This window comes from Oryzias melastigma, unplaced genomic scaffold, assembly GCF_002922805.2.
Source record: "Oryzias melastigma strain HK-1 unplaced genomic scaffold, ASM292280v2 sc00267, whole genome shotgun sequence".
Lineage (NCBI taxonomy): Eukaryota > Metazoa > Chordata > Actinopteri > Beloniformes > Adrianichthyidae > Oryzias > Oryzias melastigma.
In genome coordinates, this window is record NW_023416898.1 from 113,535 (window position 1) to 139,869 (window position 26,335).

At 39.3% G+C, this 26,335-nt stretch overlaps 1 protein-coding gene across 3 annotated transcripts in view; it reads left to right on the forward strand.

Annotated features, from left to right (window-relative positions):
- LOC112138912 (metallophosphoesterase MPPED2) overlaps nucleotides 1-26,335 on the forward strand; it is an 83,045-nt gene that overhangs the window by 52,729 nt on the left and 3,981 nt on the right. For all 3 annotated transcript variants that reach the window (XM_024261572.2, XM_024261573.2, XM_024261574.2), the window contains exon 5: nucleotides 25,427-25,542. In XM_024261572.2, coding sequence (XP_024117340.1) covers nucleotides 25,427-25,542 — 116 coding nt within the window. The remainder of the gene's footprint in view (nucleotides 1-25,426; nucleotides 25,543-26,335) is intronic.

Here is a 26,335-nt window from a genome sequence, read left to right on the forward strand (position 1 = left end):
CGCGATCTTATCAATATCGTGAGCCATGTATCGCGTATTGCATCATATCGTGAGGTACCCAGTGATTCCCAGCCCCACTTTTGACAGTAGAACAGTGTAGCACAACTCCAGAGTCTGCAGGTCTTTCTGGAGGATCCTGCAGTCAAACATGGGTTTGGACTTGCTTTTCTCTTAATTCTGTGAGCTGCTCTGTCTGAGAGTTTTCTTGATCTTCCAGATTTGCTGTAACTTCCACTCTTCCTGTTGACTAACATTTCTTAATGACATTCTGAACAGAGAATATTAGCATCTGAAAACTCTTTACTATCTTCTTATGGGCATCTCCTGCTTTATGAGCATCAACTATTTCCAGTTTCAGTCTTCTAGACAACTGCTGTAAGAACTCATGATGCTGATTGGTGGAGTAAAGTCACATGACTCAGATTATTTAAAATCTTTGAGATTGAAATCACCTGTCTTTACAATCCATGATTGTTAACAATCCATTTTAGTTGGAGTGCCCAAACGTTCAATCCCCACGGTATCTCATTCAAACATTCACAACCAAAAACAGCAGATACAGCTTATCGTTCAAGATCAAAAATAATCTTGATCTGGTCTTTTTTCTTACCATTATCAATTGCAAAATTTTAGCATGTATGTTTGTCACAGAACATAGATGAACTTCTGCAAGAAGCAGCTGGTTGTTAGTCCTCCATGAACTGCCATCTTGTTGCATCGGGAGGATTTGAGATATTGAACCATCCTGCGGGTTATGGTGTCTGTATGCTATTGGGTCTCCTATGACAAACATATCTTGAGTGATGATTAGATTAAGAGCTGTTCAAATTATGATATCAAAAATAAGGTGTTCTCTGCTGGTCACCCCCTCGGTCTAGGCAATCTGAGATTGAAAGTGTTGTATTTCTTCTTTCTTGCAATGTGCAGCCATTCTTCCATGTACGTGTCTGTCTCTAGGTGTTGTCTGTGAGGCAAATGACCATAGGCAGAGGAAAGCTATTTCCCTCCGTCTGTTGCAGATTTCTCTGGGGGACCAAAATCAATCTCTGCAGGTTGATCAGTTTGCGATGTGAGGCATGGGACCATGTTGCCCTCCAAGAGACTTTTACTGTCGTATGGGTGGTGAGCATCACTTGAAAAGGTCTCGGTCCAGTGTTGTTGGCGCCATTTCTTCTTCTGGAAATTTCTTATCAGCATAAAGTAGCTTGAAGCAATTTTCAGAAGTCGTTGTGTCTGTGTAGCTCTGCAAATACACGGTTTCTAATGCATCAACCAATTTGCAGACTTTAATACCACCAGCTCTGGGGTATGTGCTGAAAATTGAAAGGGGAAGTGAGAAGAGAGCATTACAGAATGACAACCAAAGGAGGCTTATGTCTAAAGCAACAAACACCTGTTTGAGCTGGAATTTATTAAAGACTTGGCATAACTGGAAGATATGCGGTAGTGTGCATCTAAAATGAACGTTTGGTTGATGATAGCCTGGGGAGGGGTGCTGTCAGAGCAGACTCTTCCTGTGACGTCGGATCGTGAGGAACCACTGGTTTCCATGGGTTTTTAGAGCGTAGGTTTTTAGAGGACTACTCAGAACCGCATGAATGGATCAAAATGCCGCTTTGGGGTTCATTATAGTGAAGAATAAACAGTATAATACACTTAAAGTCTCAAAATTTGGTTTAATGTATAGCCCCTTTACAGTTACAAATGTAACAATTTGTCCAGTAAAAATTATGTTTAGATTTTTTTAACTACTGAGTCAAAAACCCTTTACAGTTAAAGCTTAGGCTTAAGCCTTTGCATCACATAAGCTTTCAGCAGAGTGTAAAAAACAGTAGGGTTAATTTGAATCTCTTTTAAATCGAGATTTTATTTTCCCCGTGCTCTGCCTTCTTGGGCTTCCGTAGTTTGGCATAAAGTCAGCTCTTGCAGAGCTCAGACATGAAATCTGCAGCTAGCAGAGGAAATTCTTCAGTGAGGCAGAGAGAGAGAGAAAAAGCTTGTTCCAAAAAGCGCTGTTGTTACACACTGACGTTAGCATGCTACGACGCTAGCCGCTACTGCTAACAAACTGTCCCTCCCGTGTGTTGTCTATAAATGTAAACACTTGTGGTTCTGACTGGGACAATGTTTTCTTGGAGCTAATTTTAAGACGGGGCTGATAAATACAAGAACATTAATTCATAGGACATTTATAAAAGCTGCATTTTAGAGATTCAATAACAGGCATGATCTGAAAACCCCCTCTCGTGAGAGAGCTGCATCTTTACTGTCAGTGATATCATGGAAAATATTCAAAACATTGAAATGTTTTTAATCTCTTTTTGCTATGATTTGATATAAAAATGAATCCTCTGGAGAAAGAATTAAGAGCATTTTCTGTCAATCTTCCCCCCTTTGCTAAATCTGTTCTTGAAACAACTCATTTGTGATAGAAAATAAAACACCTTAGAAGTATTGATAGAAAACCAGAGAGCAAAGACTGATTAGAAATTAAAGGAAAAAAAGTGTTTTTATCTGAAGTTGCTTTTATGTTGCGACTTTCTCTCCGTTTGCATTCTACATAATATATTTTAAAATAACACCAATGTAAGTTTCTTATTAAAATAATGTAACGATTTGTCCAGTAAAAAATATGTTTAGATTTTTTTTAACTATTGAGTCAAGAACTATATTTTGGTCACAGGAGTTGTAACTTCAAACTTGGAGCATCAAACCACACACAGCAACATCAGTTTGAAGGCTGTTGTTATCAGTAGTGCTCTGTTGAATGATTGTATTGGTTTTCTTGATTGGATGCTTAAGCTAGCGGTAGCTCACAAAACCTGCTGCATGGTTCAACAAACATTTTTACCACTTGTATTTAGTTGCACTTTGTCTTTGAGGCACTTTACAAAAGACATGTTAAAATAAAATAGCTTTTGTCAAAAATTTTCTGTCATTTGGAACCTTTATTAAAATAAATAAAAGAAGGGAGAAAAAATTGATTAAAATCGAATTTGTAATGAAAAGATCTGAGATTCTTTTTTTTTTTTTTGCCATATCGCCCAGCTCTAAAAAACAATGAAAGAAGCCAATAACCTGACAGACTGTCATAACATGGGTGCAATTGTTGAAGGCTGGTGTACGTCCTCTGATGTGTTCAGGGACACCATGGTCATAACAGCATAACCTATAATTACATTTTTATCCTGATACCTATAGTGTACTGGTTGCATTGTGCAGATGCTCCCTTCACTACTTCTAATTTTTCTTTTAGTATTTCATGTTTGGCCTTCATCAAACGGAGTGGCGTCCTCAATTTCAATGTGTTGAAAAGAATTTGAAATGCAAGACATATATAGAAGTTTTGTGAAATTTTTCTTTATGTTCTCTGTCATTAAAGTTAAAAAGTAAACCTTTTTTCCTTTTAGATTTTGTTATTTTAAGGTAACTATGAATGAGGAAACTTCTGGGTAAATAAAGCGTGATTTGGGGGAGGCTCTGAAATTAGGCAGATGGCGGAGGGAGAGAGAGTCTGGTTAGGATGCCCTCCCTTTCAGGCCGTTTCACAGTGGCTGGGTACCTGCTTGTCTCAGTTGTAGCGTAGTGACCCTTGACCCTGCTACTGGCGGGCTTTCAGTGACAGCGTCAGCTTTAATTAGAAAGCCAGACGACTCCACGCTCTGCAAAGCCAGTGCTGCACGGATGCTGGAGCTCAGGATCAAGTGGTGGGAATAACAGACGCATGTAATGACTGACTAACAACACACACAAAGGGAGATCATGTACTTCAACAAGTCATAAAGATTTGCCTTGGTAACTTAGCCTTTATTTAGCGTCTCTATATTTTTATCCAGAAATATACTATTTGATTCAAACTTTATTTAACCTTTTAAGCACAAAATCTTTAAATTTACTATAACTTTTCAACCATAAACACGATCAACGTAATTCCAGTAGATTCTGAAGGAGAAAAGCGGCGTAAGAATCTGCTGGAATTACGACGGATTTAAGAAAAAAATATTTCGTACACACTTGCACTAAAAATGCCCCTTCAAATGGAAGGAAAGGAGAATGGAAGAATTCGGATTGGACCTAATTTTCCATATCTTTCCATTTGGAGGACTAAATGTAGGGGTAGGGAGAAACAGGAGGGGTAGGGGAATGCCTGGCTAGTGTATTTTCTACGTAACAAATATGATCTTTTTTAAACAGCAGTTTTTCATTTGCTCCTGATTCACAACAATTTGAGTAAAGAAGTACTCAAGCAGTTTTCATCTTAATTTTCCTCAAATATATATCCTCTATCATGAGAAAAAGGCCACAAGAACATGTTAAAAATCCCCAAAACACAATTTTTATCTATCTATAAAACCTTTTAGTTTGAGCTTCCTTAATCTGGTCGAATACTCCAAGAACTTTGCCAATTAAGAAAATTATAGTTTTCTGTTTTAAAAATCTTTTAAAAACTAGGAAAAAAAACATTCTCTTTGCAAGAATGTTAGTTTTGGGAAATTGTTATGCTAGTCGTAATCCTCTTCTGTTCATTGGATGGAAAATCTACAAAAATCTGGTAGTAAAGTTTATACTGTTAAGCAATTGACAATTAGTAGGTGACCATGAAAACTGTAATGAATACATCTTTAGTGGGTTGTCTTTTTTGTACTACCTCTTCCTTTTTTTTATTACTTTTTTTTAACACTAATGACTAGGACTGGGAATCACTGGGTACCTAACAATACGATGCAATACACGATACACGGCTCACAATATCGATAATATCACAATAGTATGATAACTGGTAAAAATCATCTATAATAGCTCACAATATAATATAATATAGAAGAACACATTTTTAAGGAAAGTATATCCCCATTTATTTTTTTTTAGCTTGAAAACAATCATAACAAACAACTTGTCTTATTTTGTGCAACAAATTATAGACACTTTTGTGCAACTTTGCTGTAATCAGTAACACTATGTCTTTGACGAGCATTGACACCAATTGAATTGGAATTATCTTTAAAATTTAGTGATAATAATAGTAAACATGAACAGCAGTGCCACTACTTCGTAAAGAATTCTTCTAAACAACAGAACAAAAATTAAATAATTCAAGTATCTTTCACACACATTGGTACAACACGTTCCCCCTATCTACCTCCAAAGAAATGTCTCACCAAAGGATGACAAGTATAACGTTTTACAGCCTCTTCAACTGAAACATAAAAGACTGATACTTTGTGAGAACCCATTGAGAATCAATCACAGGACTAAATTGTCACGATATATCACAATATCGATATTTTGGCACACTCCTACTAATGACAAGACTTCTGGTTCAGATCACAAAAATAATCCTACAAACTGCAGGATTTAGATGCGGTGACTGCATTGTTTTCAAACCAAATCTGAGTTCCTGTTGACTTTCACAGCATTAGATTTATTTTGTTAGTGTAGAAGTAGAAACTATCATTCTTTTGGCCTGAAAACACAGTTACTAGAGCTGATGATGGCTTTCAAAATAATACAAAAAAACTAACTAGCTGAGAAATGAAAAATGTTTAATGTTTAGCTTTTCTAATAAAAATGCGCTTGGTATTAATATGCATTAAGCTGAAAAGGCTAGATTTGAATCCATATATATTTCAACATTGACTAAAAGATGTGGTCTGAACAAGAACCTGCAAGCCCTAGAAAATCATCAAAATAAAGCAAAGATTTGTCAGGTAAATGGACTAAGCTGTGGAGGGAAATGGTTGCAGGATGAAAAGAAAGCATGCATGTGGAACTCATGGGGATTAAAGACAGTGAGGGAGTGTAGCAGACCCCTGGTCAGCTTGCTGCTGTAATGAACATTAGGGCTGCGGCATAAATTTAATGACCTGTGAAACAAACAGCGCGGCTGAGACAAACAGCAAGGCCGAGCCTCTGAATGCTAAGTGGCTCTATTATTAATACTAGCTCAGAGATGCCGCCGTGTAAACACAATGTTAGGCTCTTTCTTCCACCAGGCCCGTTAACCACACAGCAGTCACATGATGGCAGCGCACAAAATCATCATAGCTTTCTGAATCGGGGTCACATCTCTTTGTACTTGCAAAATTGATAATACCATTAACATTGGCTGTTTGCTAACAAAGAGGACCGGAGCAATTGTGTAGCTTATTACTGAGGGTTAGTCATCTTGATAACTACTGGCCTATAAAGTATAGAATAGATCAATTCTGTACAGCTGATGACAAAAGAGAAGGAAATGTAAATAAAGGCATTTTATTACTCACTATTTAATGATGTGTCATTGATTATTACTGCGCAAATATGATTTAACAAGATGTTTTATTCAAAACAAGTAGAATTGTTCAGCCCACATTTATCCTTTTAATGACACAATCCTGAAATCAAGGTTTGTAACATCTAAATTTAAATAATTAGAAAACAAACAAACGAAAAAAGGAAAACACATAACATTTAATCTCTACACTACAGTGATTGCTTTCTAACACTGCTTCTGCCCTTGTCTTTGATTATATGTCTTTGTTTATATGTTTTAAAATACCTAATACCTGTATATATACTCTATTAAATATATGTTTTGAATCATAAGAATAAATGTAGGATTTGATTTAGTTTTTTCCTGTTGACTCAGATTGCTAACCTCATTTGATTCAAGTCTTGCTTTAAATAAATGAAGGAAAGAAACTGCATGATTCATCTAAGGTTAAATAAACTATTGATCTGATTGTCTTATTTTTAGTTATTATATAGCTTAAACACTTCAAGTTTCTGTCTAAAATCAGCTGAATATGAGAACACAAACTATCAATACACTAGCCTTGAGAATTACCTCAAACTTGACCTGGGGTGTACTTTGTGTGCTGATTGGACTGTAAACAGATCCATAATAGAAGCAGGAGCTTGAAACACCAATTCTCCAACATGTCAGATCACCCAAAGAGTGAAGAAGTTCTGTCAGCCTACAGTACCCCAGTGTTGAAGTTTGTTCTGTAGAAACCTGCTCAGGAGGAAGGCTGCAAGATGTCGACTTTAACCATTTGCTTTGTGACCTTGATTGAAGGAAATTTGATTGCTAATCCCCAAAATGTCTCAATTAAATGTTTATATTTTGATTCATAAACACTACAAGTAGGCATCTGAATTACATTTTGGTCCATTAACGTTCAAATACTGCCAAAAAATGGGAAGACACACTACAACCAAATGTGCAGTCAAAAAAGAAACTCAAAAATATAAACAGGGACAGGATTTCATGTCTGCTGTGGAAATCATTGGAAAAAAAGAGTTCCCGATGACACCTCTCCCAACGTCAACGTAACAATAGCACATGGGTTAAACTGCAACTAATGACCCCCATCGTGACCCCAGCAAGACTCCATCTGATCTACATTTGTTTTGACACTCATTAAATATGTTTAAATACATGTAAAAGGGTCTGCTACCCGAGGGTCACTTCATTAGCTCTGATTTCATTTTTCTTTGTTAGATTTATGAATTTCTGGCTGAGAAGCACCACAAAAGGTAAAATAAAGTGTTTAAACACACACGACTTAGCACAAGATTTACAATGTTTTTCTTGTTGTTTTGTATTTGAGAACGTGTTTGAGTTATCTTTTCATTTAAGGATTGTTAGTGGTGGGGATGGTGGGAGGAGATAAAAATCTGTCATTTGAATTCTTTCATTAGAGCTTACCGGTAAGTTAGAAAGGCAGGTTTTGTTATTAGCTGGTGGCTGGATGCAACTTAAGTCTCACTTTACTGTGTCTTGGCCAGGAGCCGATTTTGGTCTGCTGTTGGATTAGGAGGAGCGTTCTTGTTTGGTGTGTCTGTCCCTCTTCAGATTTCATTTTTGACTGTAAGAATCCAATGACATCAAAGAATATCATTCTAATATCTTCTTTTTATTTCTTTTGTTTGAGCCTCATTGGACTGTATCATGAAGTACAGATACAGATGCAGGAATAGGGTATATTTGAGAACTTTGCATGATATGGTGATACGTTTTATTAAAGTTATCTTCTGAATAATGTAAGTAAACAGAGCTTTATAGGTCGGGACTTTTTGTACGTCTTACTAAATAAACCGTGAATGTTGTATTATTCATAATTCATAAGTCTTCTCTGATGCAGCCCAACACATTCCATTTCCCAATTCTAAACAAAGTGGAAGAAGTACCGTAAGTGTTTACATCAACTATCTTGTTAAAATGATAGTCTGGTGTCAAAAACGTCTCACTTTCTTTTTTATAGACCAGCATAAGGAGTTTTTTTTTTTTTTACTTTACATTTATTTTAATCAACTTCTTGTGCTCTGGCCTTTCGTCTGCACTTAACTAAAAGTAACAATCTAGCCTATTCAGTGAGCTAAACATAAATGGGTTCAGTAAGCACTTAGGAAAACAGGGCCGCATTCTTTGCGTCGTTTTGTCTTTCTTTAAAAAGGTTATGTCTTATCAAAGACAGCAAACAAATCTTCCTGCTTTTACGTGCTGCTACTCAACATTTCTAGTTTTTGTGGCTCGCACTCAAGCTAACACGGGATTTCAGTTTGAGGGATGGAAAGTTAAAAAGATATGTTGTTAAATAGACAGTTCAATTTTAAGACGTTACTACATGGTGCCTTGGAAAAAGACAGTTTTGTTTGTGGTGTGTAAAGCTGAAGTTACTCGTCGCTTTTTGATAAATGTAACACCTGATGACAAAACCTCCAGGTGGTATGGGGAAAAATTCCAGAAGACCCTACCAGACTACGGAACTAAAGAATGGTGCATTAGCTGAGACATTGCTGGAAAAGTAACAAAAAGCTAGCTGGATAGCTAAACTTTGTCAACTAAATAATATTGTAGAGCAAAGTTGTATCGCAGTTTTCTTTTCTCTGTCTCGCTGTTTTGCGTTTTTTATAATTTCTATTTTGCATGCTATGCTCTGCATTCTGAATGGTTGTTAACTTTGTTAATCAAACTTTTCTGTGCCTTGTCTCCAGTACAGAACCATCCGGCTCTCTAAATTAAATCTTTCATTGCAAGTAGATCTTTGTTTATTTTCAATGATTAAATGAGAGAAAAGTGTGTTTCCTTGTCTGGAAAAAAAAGATAAGTTGTGTCCTGGCAGGTTTTACAGCCTTATAAGATCTGATTGCCTTCGTCACAGATTTCACCTTTCGTAGGTTATTAGAACGTAACTCAAGTTATAAACAAGGCAGCACTGTAATCAGAGTGGGTTTGGAGGATTGTGATTATCATTGTCTTGCCATCATCAAGAAAAGTCATCATGTCAAGACGTTAAACAACAATGAGAAGACACAAATAATGGATTTGGCTGTGAAAGCCCATTAATTTATCAATGATCAGCCTTTGTAATGAGAGCTGCTTCGGTATTGGAACTGTGGATTTCTTAGATCAAAAGTCCAAAAATGGTCACTTTAAACACACCTAATCTAATCCTCAGGATTTGAACCAACAGCAAGTTCCACATAAACAAAAATAAACTTATTCAAGAAGTTCCAAGCAAGTGGAATTCTCCTTTGAAAACAATCAGAGGAATCCAGCAGAATAAATCTGAAGATCATACCATCTTATCAGAGCAGCAAAATTCCCTCACTGACCCAAGTTGAGCAGTTAAAGCTGAAAAAGTTGGAAAAGATACTTATAATATTGATTTTTCAAAGGTAAAGGATTTTTTGGTCTGCATAGGGTGCACTTAGAGGCCTGTTTTCAACCAACTACATGTGTCCTAACAGATACATCAAAGAAACCCTAGGGGGAGAGCACTACATCCCCTGCTCTTTGGTGACTTTCTCCACATATTAAAAATCTTGAAGCCCTCAGATGATGACCCGGCTAACACTGTCACATTTAAAAAGGCTTTTTGTGACTTACTGGCCCCATGAAAGGAATCACTGATCTTTCCTGGCTGAAGCTTACCACTTTTAAAATGGCTACCCAACGCTGAGGGGTGAAGGAAGGAGTTCCCTTGGGAGCAGACCGAAAGAGGTAAGGGAGGCCAGGAAATGTCACCCTGAAGCAATGGGGAGAGTCACAGGAGGAGATAAAGATGTTTCTGCTCTCAACCTCTCAAACGGAAGGGATTTATTCAGAGTACACTGGAGCTCCACAGGTCAGAACCCAATGATTAGACAGGTGCCCAGTGTATTGTCAAAGACTAGACATATACCCAGAATTATTGAATTATCATGTATTGCTTGTAAATATCTCGGACACCCCTATTCCCTCAGAAAGACTTTTGGTCTCTGTCAGACCAAATTGTCCTGACAGAAATCTAGGTCTAGGTCCTAGACTTGCTTAGTCTCTATAATTAGTTTGAAGACTTTAATATTTCTGTTCTATTTAGTGAGCCATCAACTAGGCTCCCGTTTAGGCCTTATTTAAAAAGAAATTTAGTTTAAATAGAGACTAATATATTCTAAGAGAAAATGAATCAAAATTTACAGTATTTAAATTCAACTTGCCGGTTTAGCTCCAGTGTTGACTTTCTTTCAACTACCACAACTCTTCAACCATTTACCCAACTAACATAATTCCAATGGATTCTAAAGTGGAGAAAATGCAGCCTTGCACTGTAACACTATGCAGTACTGGAGTGCATAAGTGATCAACCTCAATCAGAAGATGCTGTTGCGGAGAAAAGCATGTTTGTGACGCAACACTATACGTTAGTAATGTGTTTCTTAAAGGGTTAGTAATGGACTGGGACAAAGCTAAAATAAGTATCCAGATATATTCCATATGTTCTAATGTATCAAAAATAACAAATAATTACCGTTGACAAACGCAGGTTTTTGTAAAATTTGACAAAATCAACGACAAATCACACTCGCATTTCGCCCTGCTTCAGAAACGGCTCGATTCGGGTCACGTGACGCGTTGACGTCATGTGGGTAAGACACATTTCTGTGTGATGCTTTCATCTGAAGAGGGATCGTTTTCGGAACTTTCAGTGTACTTAGCTAACGTGACAGACTGTTGTCATCCCCTGTTGTTGTTGTGTGTTGAAACGGGACGATTCACGTAGAGAACGGGGCATACGGAGCACTGTTTACGTTCTCCTTTGGTTTCTGCGCACGTCAGAGACATGCAGTAAGGTGGTGAAAGAGCTTCTGGGTATGTGAATAAAGTGAATAAATAAGTGAATAAATAAATAATAATAAAGTGGCGGACGGTCCTGCAAACATGTCTCTAAGCTCTTTATTTTGCATATGAAACTCTGCATTACCGACTCGGATAGTAAGCTTTATTGATGGTTTGATTTAGAGTCGCCAAAAGGTTCCAATCTGTAAATAAAGCTTCACGAGATGCTCCACGTCTTCCAGCTTCGAGCATGGCTCTGATAAACTGACAGCTTTCGTTTTCATCGGCATTCTCAGCGTCACTGTCAGTGTCATTGCCAGATTGTGAGCTCTTACTTTACGCGCTGCCGGCTCAAATTGATAGGGCTTTACAGTCCTCAAACCACAAACACCCGGCGCCTCTGAATCAGCGTCACTTTCAGAACAAATGTTTCCACAATCTGAGTCTGAAGACAGAATTGTGGACCTTGAAATATTGCCGCTATCGCTGACATCACTAGCTCCGACACACAAAGGAGAAGCCATCTTGCTATGTTGACTCTGGGGACGTCACACGCACCACGTGACCAAAACGGAGCTTTTCTCTGGAAGAGGAAATTTGCATATGGATTGGCCGCAAAAATGCCGTTTTATTTCAATATTTCTTGCTCAGAACACGCCAACACATTTGGAAATGGTAAATATAAGGCGAAATACAGTTAACGCCGAAAAAGACCCACAACCCCATTACTAGTCCTTTAAGTGTTGCATACCGGTGCGAAGACGATGTAAAAAGCTGCTTTTCTCTCCATTGGAATTTCTAAGTACTTTATAATCGCAATCGGCTCCCAAAATTTAGAGCACGAATATTTGCGATGTCCAAGATTTCTGATTCATGATCTTTATAAATATAGTAGAGTATAGTAAAAATACAATTTGGGAACTATGTATTTATTGCTCTGAAATGCAGAATAATGCTGTAGCTTAAGTTTATGAGCTAAAAAAAAAGCCAAATGTGCAGCACCACTGTCACCAGAAGTAAAAAACAATCTTCAAAATAACGTTTTGATGAAGCTTCCCATTTTCAAAATAATGGAACTTTTTTTTCTAGTTGAAAAAAACGAGACTGAAGTTCTACTGACTGATATAAGTTCTGATAAAGCTAGTTTGTATAAACATTGGAGGTAAAACTCCAGCGAATTCTGATGTGGAGAAAACCAGCCTTGCAGCTCTACACAGTAGTGAAGTTCGTGCATAATCACTGTGAATCAGCTGAGTCTGCAGTAGAAAAAAGCAACACTGGCCAAATCTGAATGCTCCCTTCCCCTTCATTTAGCCCTCCAAACGGAGAGTTGTGAAAAAATAGTGTCTCATATTTTAAATGTCACTTTCGTTTGATGATGTCACCAATAATCACCGGTTCGCTAGCGTTAGCGCAGAGCTCCTAGCGCTCAAATATACTTAACAACAGCGGTTTTATAACTTTAAAAAGGTCTGGAGTGCATCCACGTGAAGAAAAGCGCTACTCAGCACGACGTGGTTTACCCTTGCGATGGAGGACTTTGTATCCCTCCATTTGGAGGGTCGGATTTAAAAAATACATTTCCTGGACACAACTTCCACTTAAACTACCCCTTCAAATGGAGGGGAAGGGAGAAGGGAAGATTTTGAATTGGGCATTTTTCCTACCAGCTTTGAACTGATATGCAATGATTTAAAACCTAAACGGTTGCTGAACTTTGAGGATGAAAAACTGTTTTTAGAATTATTGTTAAATGATCTAAAAAAAACAGTACATTTTTGTGATTTTATGTTCTGTTCCTGCTGAACTTAACCAGAAAGTTGATGGAAAAAAAAACACACATTTTTTTTGAGTGACAAACGCCATTTTCTTTCAATATAAATCATTTCTTTTATCAGTTTTGTTGATATGGATTTCCTGTTCTAAGTAAAAGTATAAATGATGGGGATTTCATTCATATAATTTTAATACAAAAATATGTTGCCTCCAAACAGTATTCTCAGAATACTTAAACTTCAGCAATCATTGTAAGGACCTCTGCCTGAGTTTTGTTTGCTCAGTGTTCCGGCTTTTTGTATATAAACTCATGAGACTAACAATGCCAGCCTGTGTGCTTTCCTGTGGCTATTGTTGCCTCAATGATTGCGTGCCCTTTGTGACATCCCCTCGTTGTCAGGTCAAGACAATAGTTGCAAACAAAGTGCCATGCATCTGTGTTGCCTTTATCCCATGTGCCCCTTCCTGTTGCCTCCAACCTCACTTCTTGTCCTCCACTCTTGACCTTTTGCTGGTGACCTTCTATGTTCGGACAAGGCTGGGAGGGCATTACTTGGGGAAACTGAGTAGGAAACTACAGCTTGTCCCCCTATAATTCTCTTAAGGACTTTACACAATAGATAAATAGTTAAACACAGACTCTGATTATGAGTGTGGAATAAGAAGAGACATAATATCTCTATATTTTGGCTCTGGTCCCTTTAGAGTGGTCCCTCAGTGTTCTCTTTCCATATCCAATGCAGTCTGGTATGAAATTAGTAGTTGGACTGTTGTACAAACTAAACAGCCACCTGAAACTATAGTTGTCAGCCAATCCAGAATCCCGAAACCAGAATGTGAAGTCCCTCTTGTCGGGTTTCCCTTCGGATATCCTCCTATTTTTATAATCTAAATGATTTCCAAAAGTTAATTGTGTCTTGATCATGACTGTTTCTAACTTCAATCGTCCTGACTGACCTGCCAGGCATTGAGAAGTCGTAAGTTAAGTCGTCCAGAAAGTAAAAGCATCAAACTTTATGGCTTTAAAATTGTGTTTCAAGGGGTATATGTGGAGCTGACTAACAAGTGTTGAGGTCCCCCATAGGAATTCCTTACCTCCTGCCCTCTGGAAATCGGGTCAGAGCCTTCACCATCACTTCCTGATACGTTTACCGCCATATTGCAACCCATAGCAACCCCTCAACAGCGAATAGTCCGAGTCGGTCTGAGTCACTTTTTTACAAGGACCACTGTCACCAATCATGAGTGAGCTTGTTCCGGCTTGTTTGAAGTCCACACCGCTCCCGTTGAAAGCCGATTGGGAATCTGTTGATCAAACGTTGGAGGTGGAGCCAGTGGGAGCCACATGCTTTTATTGAGGCATCTGATTGGTCAGTTTATAACTTGAATAACTGGTGATAAAGAAATAAAACCTGTTAGCATTAGAAACAATGTTTTAAGAATAAAGCATCAGAGAAAGAATGATTATCTTGAAAAATAGAATGACTGAAATAACTGTCGATTTCCCGGGGGAGTCTATGGGACTTTGGGCTTCTTGCAACGAACGGGTACTTCCTAGAAGTCCATTGATGTGAAGGTCAATGGGTGTAAGAAAATTTTTAAATATAGTGGGGTATCATATTTGATTTTTATACCATAATAGTTGCATTGTTTGTTCTCACTAATACAAAGAGATGCAGTAAAAGACGAGATAAATCCTGAAACCGTTTTCCCTCAGTCTGGTTTAAGAACTATCTTAGATCTGGACTAAGAATTAAGGTCAACAAAGATTGACTCTGTATTTTAGAAACATTTATTTACAAAAGAACAATGAGATCAGAATTGTAATTTCCTTTTTTGAGTGCTGCTTAAAGCAGAACTTTTTCCTTCACTCTCGTAGAAAGAGTGTCCGAAGAGCAGCAGAACCTTCAGCTTTGGACTTAAATTAGCACTTGAATTTTCAGAACCCTCGCCAACATTGACCCTCTTTGATAATCCTCTTTTATCCCTTATCCTCTATCAGTATTGTATGTTTGAAATAAATCAAAAAATCAGTTTTTTTATTATGAACTTATAGATGAGAGTGTTAAATCTGAGTTTGGAAGTAATAGTAAACAAAGACCAAACTTTGTACCTCTAGAAAAACACACCTGTGTTGTGAGGAAATCCATACTCAGAACACCCCGTTCTGCTTCAAAGCTGAAATAGGTTTTCTGTTTGGGGGAAGGGAAGAACTTTTAAGTTAAACCTCGCTTATTTTCTAGAGAATTATCCTCCCCATGCTTTCTCTCAGTCCTCTCTTTCTTCTCCCCTTCCCCCTCTTTACATTGTTCATCAGGATCAAGTTCACAGAGGTCGGGGCTAAAGGAGGGCGGTGTGATCCTTGTCCCCGTGTCTTGGGGGAAGTTGAATGGTTTTTGGCCCCTGGCCCCAGCCCCCATACAGCCTCTCTGAATAGGACCCAGATTTCCTCCTTCCTTCAGTTGTCTGCTCTCCAGTTTCCATGGAGCTGAAATGCTTCCTGACGGATCTGCATTTCAGAGATTTCATGTCCACACGGCGTAGTCCTCTTCCATAACATTCCTAATTGGCAGCCCTCCCACCCCCCTGTGCCACATACACCCCCTCCACATAGACTCTTGAAAGACTTTTAAAACATTGATTAGTTTCACCAGTTTCACAGTCAGAAAAACCAGTGAAGGATGCATTTCCAATAGAGGCCTGTTTCCAAACTTAACTAAGAGTAGTTTTACTTTAAGATATTAAAAGTAGGGCCGTGAATCGAAAATATTATTGAATTAATAGCAAATCTGGAAGAAAATTAATCGCAGTTAATTGCAATACATTTTTTGTTGAAATAATTGCCAGCCACTTATCTGCAAATAATCACAATATGAAATCAGACGCAAAACTATACATTTAGAACATTTTTTAACCCTTTGGAACCTAGGGTCTAACACTGTCTACTTTTGAATGTACCTCTGTGGTTTCAATTTGAGAGACTAAACACTTCCTTATTTGGTATCATTTTCATCAGCCCAACCTCTCCTATGTGACACTACCTTTAATTAGTCATTTTTACATGTTGTATTCATACACTAGACATAAAAATCCTTCAAAAACAGAAAATCCCATCTGAAAAAAAATATTTATTTTGCAGACAACAGCAAACAACAAGAATACAATTTATCAACATGTTTTTGAGTGAAAATACAAAAACAATTCAGGCTAAAGTCACATATGTGGAGAGTTTCTCTTGATGGAGGAACATCACAGACCTCACAGCTCCATGATGTGATGTTTCTGTGATGGCTTCAGTCTGGCTGTGTGGATTCAAATACCATGCAGCCCAAAAAATAAGAATTTCTCTCCTAAGAGCTCTGATCTCCATTTGACATGTTTCCTGGAATTCTGTTTTTTCCCAGCTTTTTCTTTTTTTCTTATAAATTTTCTTTGCTTGTGAAAAATAATAAGACAAATTTTGGGGGAGAAGTTTGATCCATCTGGATTTCAGTTCAGCTCGACTGGAAACTACACCGGTGGGGGCGTGTCAAAGTAATTTTCTGTTTTATTAAGATTAATTGGTAGCTAAATTTTCCCTGATATTATAATACATAGTTTTCAGTTTTAAACAGTGGTCCCTCATCTATTGTGGGGGTTGCTTAAAAAATAAAACACAAAAGGTAAAATCTGAGGAAGTTGTTCACCTATCCCAGAGGTCTGCAACCTGAGGCTCCGGGGATACATGTGCCTCTTTGAGTGAAAACAAACAAAATAAGAAAAGGCCCTAACTTTTAAAAATGACTTAGTTAATATTGATTTAATTTGAGATTATTTAGGTTTATGGCTGGGGTGTTTGTAGAACACCCCTGCTGATATTTAACCAACTTAAAGGACCTTATGTGCTCTACTATTATTCTACTATCTTTAACAGATTTTAAATACTATCAAAACTTTAGTAAAATTTTTCTCTGATTGCTCTTTTTGCATGTTTTCGAAGCACTTATTTTATTCTGCACAACAATGTTTATTGACTTTACAGAAGGAAGTTGCAAATAAAATTAATGTTTGTTTTTTAAATAAACTATTTCTAATAAAGGTAAAAGTAAAAACGGGTGCTATTAAACTAGGATATTTTTGTTAACAGTTACTGCAACAAAAGTCACCGTAAATATAGCTTCATGTTGCTCGAGCTTGTTTGTGTAAAAGTGCTTCAGGAAATCAGCTGTTGGCCATGTTCTTTTTACTTTCTTGTTTTAAATTGGCAGACTGCAGGTGAAACTGCAACTGTCTGATTCTCAGCTCTGAGAAAACCCGCGGGAGATGCTGCGTCTTGATGTACGCGTGTGTCTGAAGCTCCCGTCCCCGTGGCCGTGGCCTTTTCTAAATGGGCTAAGTCTCATGGCTAACCCCTAGCCCCTCTGTGTTAGGCAGCATGACTTCAGTGAGATGAATCCATTCCACACTTCATCAGTCAGCGAGTACAGGTTATTAGTGCTGAGGTAGAGCGCACTCTTTCCCTCCTGCATTTATATATGAACACCAACAATCCTCGTTCACCTCGTGGGCTTGACCCTCTACCCCATCCCCAAACTTTGTAAAGGTGGCCTTGGCGTTGAGAGGCCATTTGTCAAACACTAGCTGAAACCTCCACTTGGCTCTATTTAATAAGGCTACCTGGGCCCTGGGATTACACACAGATTCACATACACTATTGTGGAGCTTTACACATACTCGTACAGCGTTAAATTTAAGGTGGTGCATCCCACAGGGCTTATAAAAGTCCCATTAACATGTAGCTCCTTATTGGCTCTGACAGCTTGATCAATTAGAGTCCTCCCCCTGTTGACCCCAAGGCCGCTCTCATTCAGAGGTCAGACAGGATGGATTGCTGGACATGCACACACTTTACTCTTCATCTTTCTTCCTGTTGTTATTTCTGGGCCGGTCTCTCGGCAGCTTGTTCATCTTGAGCTTGGTATCCCATGGTGCCGCTTTCTCTCTTAACACGACCAAACACACTGTTTTCTCGGTCTTTTGTCCACACAGCAATAATGATTTTTCTGCTTTTCTTTTTTTTCTTTCTTAGTTCCTTGATAGGAAAAAAAACAAAAATGTGGGCTGTGTCTGAATTCCCTCGCTACACCCTAACACAAGGGTCTCAAACTGGCGGCCCGCGGGCCATTTGTGGTCCCCAAGACAATATTTTGCGCCCCCCACTTTAATCTGAAAGTTAAATGTTGATGCAGACTTCGAGTTCTGTATGAATGGCACTTTCACAGTGCTGTGCGCAGAGCTGACGAACCAACCAATCATGGTGGAGTATATACAGTAACTCTGGGGGGTATGACAGTAGCTGCTTTTACTTGTGCAAATTATCCTTGATCGGATCAAAGATCAGATTAGAATAGAACTGTGCACATGGGCCCTGAAAAACATCCAATTGTAACAAACGTTTCCATGCACCGATTGGAATAAATCATTTTCAGATGCGCAGAACTGTCTAAAAAACCGGAAATGATCGTAGAAGAAGAAATGGCGAGTTCCTTTGTAAACAAACAAAGATGCTGTATAGAGTAAGTTGATCGTCTTAACTTGCTTTCATTATTATTAATAATATTTATAAGTGACTGTTCGCTCATAATTTTGTAAATCCGTGTGGTTAATATCTTATTCTTAGCTGTACAGACCCGAGGAAGGGTTAGAGTTAGACATTTAGCCTTGGATGAACCTAAAATCCATGCAGCAATGTAGCAATGTGCATCTTAGCCGCATGTAAATATGTGGGAATAACATCAGCCTTTATTTGTCTGGATGTGATTGGAAAAAGGAATTCACGTGATTTTTTTTTTTTTTGCACGGTTTCAGGGAACTTTTTGGAGCACAGAGCAGCATTTTTGTATTCACAAACTGCCTCCGGCGGCTCATACTGTCCTGACGCCGCTCTGAGACGCAGTTCTCCCAGGAAACACGGACTGTGATCTGAAGCTCACACCGTAACAAAACACCCCCCCCCAACCCGCGCGTGCTCACAGACATGAAAGCTAGGAGTCTGGAGGATCTGCTCAGAGAAACAGTTCGCTTGTAGAGAAAAGCTGATTCGTCCTGTTCTTGTTCTAAAGTCTTCTCTGGAGCGCCACGCCGTCTATGCACGACGTAAAATCCAACGCAGCAATGATCGGAATGGATTGTTTACTTGAACCGCGATCGGATCAACCATCAGTATAACCCATCTGTCTCAATCGGAAGGAAATTTGGATCTAAATGAGTCTGATCGGGCCAGAGTATTCCGATTACTTGTGGCCATGTAAACGCAGCTACTGACCGGGCTTGAAGCAGGGAAACTTTTAGAGAATGAAACCGGACGCCCCCCTCCCCAGACCACATTAAAGAGTTCCTTACAATTCTAATTATTTATTTTTCTTAGAAAGTGACTATTTGCGCACTGAATAAGTGCAGCCATTGCTGTATGGGGTTCCATTTGTGCCAAAAATATGTTTACTGAACAAGTTTATTGAAAGTTTGTTCATGTCTATGAACTACTAAGCAATATCTTCTGCATGTCCACACTTCTTTGATGATAGTTTTGTGTTTGCTTTGTGATGTTTCAGCTTTATGCTTAAAACTTTACATTTGCTGTTGTTGTTGGATCTGGTCATTAGAAAAGTCCTTAGCAACAGTTGCTAGCGTCGTTAGCTCCTGTCGTTTCATAGGACACACAGAAGATATTGTTTAGTAGTACATAGACATGAACAAATGTTCACTAAACCTGATCAGTAGCCATAGACAATGGACCAAAGACATAGACCAGTGTTCCATATTCCAGGTCCTCGAGAGCCGCCACCCTGCCTGTTTTCCAGATCTCCAAGTCCTGCTAGCTGCTGATTAGTTCAGTCAGATGTCTCCACATTCTGATTGAATGAACACACCTGGTCCAGGTAATCAGCAGCAAGCAGTACACAAAGAGCTGGAAAACAGGCAGGGTGGTGGCTCCCGAGGACCTGGAATATGGAACACTGACATAGACAGTGGACACTAAAACATATTTTTGGCACAAATAGAACCCCATACAGCCCATCCTCAGACAGACTCCGCCTTCAGTGGCCCCAAGGGAAACCTGTACAAGATTATTAGCCATTTATTATGCCACAAATCTCTGTTTAAAACCGAACCACATGCCTCCCTACTGGCCAAAGTAAATTATTGCATCCCTACTGCATATGTTTACCTTTTGTAATACACAAACGTATTAAACCAAAATAAAACCATGACCCAAAAATTGAGATTTGAACTGAATTGTGGGGAAAGTTAATCACTGCATCCCTAAATGAAAGATTGTTCAAACCCAAAGCATTGTGGTCTATATTCACCAACCGTGTGAGCATCGATGCAGACTACAGACAACCGTCGTCTTTGTTTGTCGTGTGGAATTGTTCCTTTCATGGGCGGAGCAGACTACCTGCCAGACTATTTTCCCAATAAACCCCTCCCCTCAATGAAACACGGCCATGTTAATGTGCTTGTTGATCATCTTAGCCAGAATAAGGTCACATTCTGGATAAATCCTAACTGCTGAATAAAACAGGTGGGATCTCATTCTGAATATTCTAGTGTGTAAATACAAACAGTTTTAATAGAGAAGATAGGAACCAGACTTAATGTACCTTTGTGGTAAAACCAGACTCAACATGGTAAATATCCCGGTTTTAAAGGTAACATTTGAACATCTGAGGAGCTGCACTACCTCTACACTCAAGAGTGTGTGGGGGTCCTCAGGAGGAATGATCTCTGATTCATGTTTCTGAGGATATTCTGGATAGAAGGTCGATCCAGTCACTGTGGAGCTGATACACGCTTCACATCTTCTGTCAAAAATTCATTCCAAGAAACCCATTCATGTTTATTGGAGGATTCTATGTTTTCAACAAAATATTTTCAAGTAACAAGCAAAAATGATTAGAGTTAGATGAAAGTTGAGCCACTCTGATTTTGATTTGAAAATATGTCTCTGTTTTTCCATAATCAAAGAGTTCTTCTTTTTCCCAAAGCTAATTATTGACATATTAAAAATGCTTAAAGGGATCAATTAAATGAGGAGGAAGTAGATCTGAAAGGCGTAATGGAGGAAGGGGGATCCAGACGGTGTGTTTATCTGTTCCAGGGCTGCTCTGCTCTGCTCTGGACCCCTAATGAGCAGTTTGAGGGGGCTAAGGGGTTAAGAGGGGTGTCGCTCTCGGAGAGACGCTGCCCTAATGATGTCCACTGGCCTGATTGAATATTGACGTTCTGCAGACACGGTCTAAATGGCTCCTGTCTGCCAGCCATGACTGCAGATTTCTAACCCATCTGCACTTTATGAAGGCTTCAGGGCAGCATGCTGTTCAGGGTTAGCTTTCTATTAAGTCCTGTTTTGTTTTGCAAAAATGAATGAACGGCTGATTTTCCTCAGTCGGTCTGAGCTCCACAGCTCGGTCTGATGCTTTGGGAACGTTATTGTGTAAAGCTGTCTTGATTTAAAACATTCAGATGATTAAAATCTCGGAAAAAACAAAATCAATATTTGGCAAAAAAAGAAAAAAAAGCTTTTTGTAATTTTAAACTGTAAAGGCAGTGTTTTTTTCCAATTTCTTATACTGTTTGACTAACTTGAATGTTAAAAAGAATAAATGGTATTTAACTCTTGTGCTCTTCTAGACATTTTTACATTAAAGTGGGTCTTCTGGACCCCACAAGACAGCGCGCTGAACTTTTTTTAAAAGGATTTTTTTTTTCTTCTCTGGTGTCCGTGGCAGACATGAAATCCTGTCCACTTTTGTCATGGGAGGGGTCACACATCAATATATGGGGGGGGGTCATCTGGACCCCATTAGAGAGCACGAGGGTTAATAGGATGTAACGATTCAGTCAATCCACGATTCGATTCACAGTTTTAAATTCAAGATTTCAATTTTTTTTTCTCAACACAATAAATTAAAGGTATTTTAAGGCCAAGTATGTTTTCTTTTGCCCCTTACTTCAAACTGTCTGTTCTCCTACGAACAGAAATGATTCAATACAAATAAACAATTATACATGATACATAAAATGATCACAAATTCTTTTATACTCCATTCATGTTGTGCTCCATGTATGACAAACTGCTTCACACCTGCTGGGTGTGACCTCAGCCACTGTGCGTGCACTCGTCTGCACTCAGCCAAATGACCGTTCACGCACAGTTTGCAGAGAAGAAGGGAAGGAGTCAGAAGGGAAATGTGAACAGTGTAGTTGCATGAAAATTTAAAGTTTTAGAGTGTGCAACAAATCTTGGGCTTTGCTTGAATTTGTGTTAATAGTTGCAATCGCAACATCACAAAGTCCTGGAGGGACTGACTTATGGGAAACTTTTAAATCCAAAGGAGCTGTGAGAATTTCCCAAGAGGGGAACGCAAATGAAGAACTCGCAGACACACACACACCTGCGCGGGCGCACAAACTCACAGCGAGCCTGCATGAAGAAATGTCATCTGTTCTGCATTTCTAAATTTAGGCACAGGCGCAGCGATTCTTTTAATGTTCTGCAGCGATTAACTTGTTGACAAGTTTGAATCGTTTTTTTACTGATTCACGAAGAATCGTTGCATCCTTAGTATTTAACCCTCGTGCTCTCTGATGGGGTCCAGATGACCCCACTTTAATGTAAACATGCCTCGCATAGCAGAGTTGAGGACTCCCCGACCATCACTTCATCTACTGTCTATGTTACCAGTGTTCTTTTAATTATGGTTGTCATTTTTAGCCAAAATCTAAAACTTGAGTCGTTTTCTAGGACAGATATCATCTATTTTGTTCATATTGTGCTGGCCTATTACCTTTGGAATTGTCATATTTGCTAGTATGAAATTAAAATGAGCCTCAGATACACTTATCTCATTTTCGGTAATAGAATTTCAACGCATATTGTGTAAATTGTAACGTTAAAGCCGATGTTTCGTTTTTACTGCTTTTTTCTGATTTAGAAAGACTCCTTTTTGCTCGTCGTCCTCTCATTCTATCAGACTTGATTCCTTTGTTTTTAGATGAGCACCTCCCTCTCTTTTCTCTTTGACTCCTGCTTCTGTGACAAATGTTCCACTTCCCCTCTGCGCTTTCCTCCAGACGCTTCTACTTTGTTGCCAGGGCAACGCCGTAGCGACTGCGCTCGCCGCTTGATCATAACACTTACTGGTCCATATATACACTCCGAGCAGCAGACTGATATACTGACAGCAGAATGCTTTGTTCAGCACTCGGAGCCGGCTCTTCTGCCGCTGCTGGCTGCACAGTCCCCGCTACGGCGCAATAAAACCCCAGTCGGTCACACAGGAACCAGCCGCTCCTTTATGCGGCCAGGATGCCATTAATCTAGCTAGAGGTTAACAAATGTGGTTACATGGAGGGTATATTTCATACACGGGCAGATGACAAAGAGGCCGTTGCGGCATTGATCTGCTGCTCTCTGCACTGCTCGGTCCGGACCTTTTGGTCGACTCGAGACCCGAGGATCATGTTTCATCTCCCACATGAATGTTTAGTGAGAGAGAAGTCAGCCAAACACCAAGTAAAGTCAAGGCCTCTGCTGGGGTTTTTTCAGGAAGGAATAATCGTTAATTTCTCTGGAAAAGGGGGGAGGACAAATGTATTTAGGCCATTTTTCAGTGTTTGTCCTCCTCATCAACATTAGTCTAAACCAGAGCCAGACAAACATCCTGCTGGTGTGCAGCCGGACGGCGAGGTGCTCGCCGCTTTCTGTGTTTCTCCTCAGCAGCAGCAGCAGTCCTATTTCCATCAGAGAAGCGGCGCCTCCTCAGTAATCCATTAGACTTTCATTAGCTACTATTTGTGTAATTAGTTCAAATTAATCAGTGGAGTCTGTGGCCTTCATTTCCTTCTCACGTTTTCTAACTCCCCTTATTTGTCAGCTCTCCTCTGAGCGAAGAGAGCCAGACGATGAGCGAGTGAGCCAATCAAAGCGCTGAGCCCGAACACTCGAGCGTTCGATACCCAGAAGTCTTTGTCATGTCTGAATGTAAAGAATGTTTCAGCTGCTGGGTTATGTTTTAAACCAGGGGTGTCAAACTCAATCGCACAATGTATATATGAAAAACAGGATATAGTCTACAGATCTGAGACTGAGAAGAAGGGAGTTCCAGAGGAATTGAGCCTCTGCTGCAAAGGTTTTGTCACCTTAGTTTGAATAGCTAGTGTGAATGCTGTAAGCTGAACTTGGCTGTTGAAGATGCTGAAATTGATAGCTGAAAACACTGAAGCTGATAGCCAGCTAAAATATTAGCTAAATGCCAAATTAGCCTAAAAAAAGAAAAAAGGAAAAAAACTATGTTAGCCAAAACAGCTAGCATGTAGCTAAAATATTAGCTAAACTTCAAAATAGCCTAAAAATCTTAGTGAATGCCAAAATAGTCTAACAAGCGAGCAGAATGGCCATTTTTAAAACTTAAAAACCATTACTTTTTAACATAATTATGAATAATAAAAAGGCAGGAATAGTGTTCCAGAATAAAAAAAACTTAAACCTTAAATAACTTTCAATATTTTACTTTACTTTTACTCTATATATTTTGTCAAAATTATACAAGTTAAGAATGAGTGCGATACATTGGGTCATTAATAACAATAAAATCTAACGATGTGGATATAATTATCTGGAGGGCCGGATTCGGCCCCCGGGCCTTGACTTTGGCGTGTTTTAAACAGTGGAAATTTTGGAGCTTTCACACATCGAGAGTCTCCTCAGCCTCTACACACACATGCACTCAATATTGATTAGTGCTGGAGCGTCTATCCTTCACTGTAACAAAGCTTATTGATGTTTGCTGAGTTCTGATTTCCCCTGGTCAGACTCCATCTGCAGCTGTGCTGTCGCCAGACCTGCTCAGCATGGAGCAGATCATTTCACCTGCAGCACCGCTCACCTGTGACTGTTTGACTGTCACACTGGGTCCACCTACGTGCAGATGATTATCCTTGATTCTTTGCTTTGGTTTTTTGCCACTGTTGCCATCAGACCAAACTTAATTCACTGACCCAGCTCTGGTCCGTTTGTGAATATTTTTTTTTCTATGTGACCTCTCTACTTTATTCATTGGAATTTAGTATTTAATCCTTCCTGATTTCACAATCAGCCTTTGTGTTTGCTGAGGTGAAGCTGGCCGTTGTCACGGAGACGCTCACTCAGGTGCTGTCCTGGAGGCTCTCTCCGGATCTTTAGATGCAGACAAAGAAAATGCAGTGTCTCACGACATCGATCATCTATCTGTCGCAGCAGTTATTGAAGTCAACATGCAAGTGTCCTGTAATCTAAGGGATTATGCTTGTTTTAGTATCTTAAATCTAAAGGTGAATAATGTTTGTCTCCCATCATTTGTTTTCCAGAAAATATTATTTCTGTGGTTTAAAACAAACTAGTCGTTGGCTAAAGGCATTTTTGTAAACTCTAATATGGATAAAATATTTCCAAAATCAACTTGACTAAAACTGAGTGATGTTGTTTATTTAGCTTGAATTGTGGCGGTCACAGACGTCGCTGATTTTCTGCCTCTGTCCCTGCAGGACTCCATGGTTTAATGGTTGGGGGTTCAACCTACCTCGAGGTCAGTCGCTGCTGGAGAAATGGAATTTGGTGCCTGAGGGCATCGACATCCTGATGACCCATGGACCTCCTCTGGGTGAGTTCACATGTGTCCTGCTCTGCATTCTGATGAAGTTCTACCTCATTATTTCAACTCTGGAGGTGTGCGGTCTTCGTTTTTCGGTCAAGTTTATGGACTGAAACTTGTTTAATATCTTGGTTTTTGCACAAAACACATTTTCTTTGGTTTATTGTGTTTTTCTGTGGGCTGATTGGTTTTTCTCTCGCTGTTAGGCTCTGTTGTTTGCTAATTTATTTTCTTTGCACTCTCCATCTGGCCTCATCAAGTCGCCTGGTTGCTGCCATCACCGCAGCAACCACTGTGCGGGTTTGATTGCATAAAAGCTCATTTCTTGGTGGCGTTTCAGAGAAATGGCTGAAGAGTTTGTATTATGGAGGAACCTCAGAAAATGAAGGGAGATGTGAAAGGAGTACAGCTGACAAGAAAAGCCTTCTTTTAGTGCATTTAATGTTCTCTTCTGATGAGATGTCTGTGGTGCTAATGCCAGGAAAGATTCAGATTCTTAACTCGAGAGTAAATTTGTGAGAGTACAGGTTGTTTGATGTGATCCCGTCCTTCAGTGGCCTGCAGACGACGACCACAACGCAGCTTATGAACGCACTTTCACATCAATTGTTGTTAAACTCCAGTTCTAAACACAACATCCATCCATCCATCCATCCTCTATCCATCCATCCATCCATCCTCTGTCCATCCATCCACCCCTCCATCCATCCATCCTCTATCCATCCACCCCTCCATCCATCCATCCATCCATCTATCCATCCATCTATCCATCCATCCATCCATCCATCCATCCTCTATCCAC